The 2,426-nt window shown below is 34.5% G+C and overlaps 1 protein-coding gene across 1 annotated transcript; it reads right to left on the minus strand.

The window, feature by feature from the left end:
• Positions 1–443: 443 nt before the first annotated feature.
• Positions 444–2,420, minus strand: LOC109591408 (uncharacterized). The gene is made up of 3 exons (XM_020007152.1): positions 1,280–2,420; positions 1,172–1,225; positions 444–904 (listed from the first exon to the last, which is right to left on the minus strand). Exons 1-3 carry the CDS (start codon positions 1,788–1,790, stop codon positions 528–530), a joined length of 942 nt encoding a protein of 313 aa, XP_019862711.1. The 5' UTR covers positions 1,791–2,420; the 3' UTR covers positions 444–527.
• Between the last annotated feature and the right edge of the window lie 6 nt (positions 2,421–2,426).

A 2,426-nucleotide genomic window follows, 5' to 3' on the forward strand; every position in this document is an offset into this window, starting at 1 on the left:
ACATGTACATATTCTAGTATAAAAATTTATAATTTTTATGAAAGTGAACATTAGAGATAATACAGTGCATATAAAAAGCAAAGTGTGGGCATGATGTACATGTACAAACTAACCTAATAACACTTTGAGACAATATTACCAGTGTACTGTACGTCATATCTGGACTCAGTCACTTATCCCTAGAGTCACAAGTGATGGGAGCATTACTGGGCACATACTGTCTCAATGCTTGGAACTTCACAACTAAGAAAATGGTACCATCTAATTATTACTTGATAAAAATGAAACATTTAATATGTGCTGTCACAAAAAACTAAGAATATCGATTGTAAAAGAAACTCACTTGGCTATTTTTAATCGTAAGCTTGTCATTAATTTTCTACAAGCTTGTTCATACCTCTTCCACAAGGTGTCAAATTTGCAATAATTTTTATAAAAGACTCTTTAAATTCAAATTTTTTGTAACACTCACTTACTCATTGACATTGCTCAGCAAAGTAAAATATGATGTTACTTTATTAGAACATTTAATAATCATGTGCAATCTGTTTAGTTCTTTTTGACAATGACTCCAGATTAACATCAGAGTGTTGAGTTTTATCCTTATATCTTTGCATTAGTTTCCGAGCAAACTCTGCTGAAGGTTGAGTACCTTTCTCAAGAAAAATATTTAAAAACAGGAAAAAAACAGACTCTTTAATTTCAACTGCTTTTTTGACATGCTCAATTACTTCTCCCATTCGCTGGTACTTATTTTGTCCAGTAGATCTATCAGTTATGGTACTTCTTTCCCTTTCAGTGATCACATTCATCTCCAGCAACTTGTCTGCAAAATCAGAATAATCATCAGAAAAATGGTCCTTAATTTCTGTTGTACTATCCACAAGGACTTGATACGCAATATCTAAAATAAAATTTCATAAATAATTATTTTAGGTATATTTAGTTCATACACAATAGATATCACTATTTTACATTGCAACAATAATGTAAAAATAATAAAGATCCTGCCCATGCACTACAGTGCCACTTGCAAAAGAAGAAAAGTATGGTCCTTACTTTTTGTGCAAAACTCAAGTAATAGCACAGTATTGCATAGCCAGCCCCTCCCATTGTATTTACAAAGGAAGGGGTTGACTACAGTACAAGCATTGCACATATTCAAACTCACTTGTCTCTAAAATATCAGGTAAATTTTGTAACTCATCATCATGTTGCCGTTTTCCTATCAATTACAAACAAGACTATGTACTAACACTACCATCAATTTTAATCTTACTTGTCTTATATAGCCAACTCAAGTACTCCACAGCCAGACTTTGGGGCTTATTATTACTAGTGCAACGGAAAACATAACGATTTTGTGTTTTAAGCCATGATGCCACAGCTGCATGCCTTCCTTTACCACAAGGACAGTAAAATGCTCTTTTCGGTTTCTCACATGTACTAAGTTTGTGCTTAGACATTGCTACATCAACTGCTTCTTCTACAGCATCTCTTGCTGGAATGTAATCATCAGTTGCTTCACAATACACAGTAATACAGTCGAGTTGTTCAACAAGAATTATGTCAGTTTGAAGAAGGTCAGGGCATCGTAAAGTGAAATAGTTTGAAAAGTTTGACTCTTCTTCAGCAACATTCCAGGAGGAATCTTTGTGAGAGAGAAGATGAACAATAATAGCACAAAAAAGACCCATAGGAATAGCACTCTCAAAATATAACAAAAGAGGAGTTGTGTTAGGGTAGGGGTTGATGTTAGATACATCCTTTATAGGTAGAAGAGCTGGCATAAAGAAGGTATCATTTTGAGGTAAATCTAACTGTGCAGCAATCAGAAGGTATTCAAAAAGGCCAAGTAACTTTTTGTCAAAATTAGAAAATTCCTTAGATATTTTATAACAACTTTTTGATGCCTTTTTAAGAATTTCAATGGAGAGGTGACCTTCACACACGAGTGCTTTCTGATCAGGAAGTAGATATTTTGCATCAGAATGAGCATCATAGACAAACACCAGTAAATCTCTAAGAATGTTAATGAGGCTCTCTATGTTAACAAAAACAAGGTCACCAGCAGGTGAATCAGGATAAAAGAGCAACTTATTAAGAAAACTGAGAAACTTGATAGCACTTAATGATTCTTGGGGTGACAAATTAACTTTCAATTGCTGGCCAAGCTCTTGACAGTAAGATAAGCTCAAAACACCACAACCTTCCTTAGCAACATCATGGAGAAGGACACCAAAGCAATACCACTTCAATGGAACTTTGATTTGATATGCATTATCTTCTAATGCTTGAGCTATCTCATATAGATCTGAATCTGGCTGTAGATTTTCAAAGGCTTTATCACGAGCTTTGCGTCCATCTACCTCATACAGACATATTCTACCTTCACGTCCCACAATCTCACAAGTCTTATGACGATG

This window comes from Amphimedon queenslandica, unplaced genomic scaffold (genome assembly GCF_000090795.2).
Source record: "Amphimedon queenslandica unplaced genomic scaffold, v1.1 AMPQUscaffold_8240_Cont19815, whole genome shotgun sequence".
NCBI lineage: Eukaryota > Metazoa > Porifera > Demospongiae > Haplosclerida > Niphatidae > Amphimedon > Amphimedon queenslandica.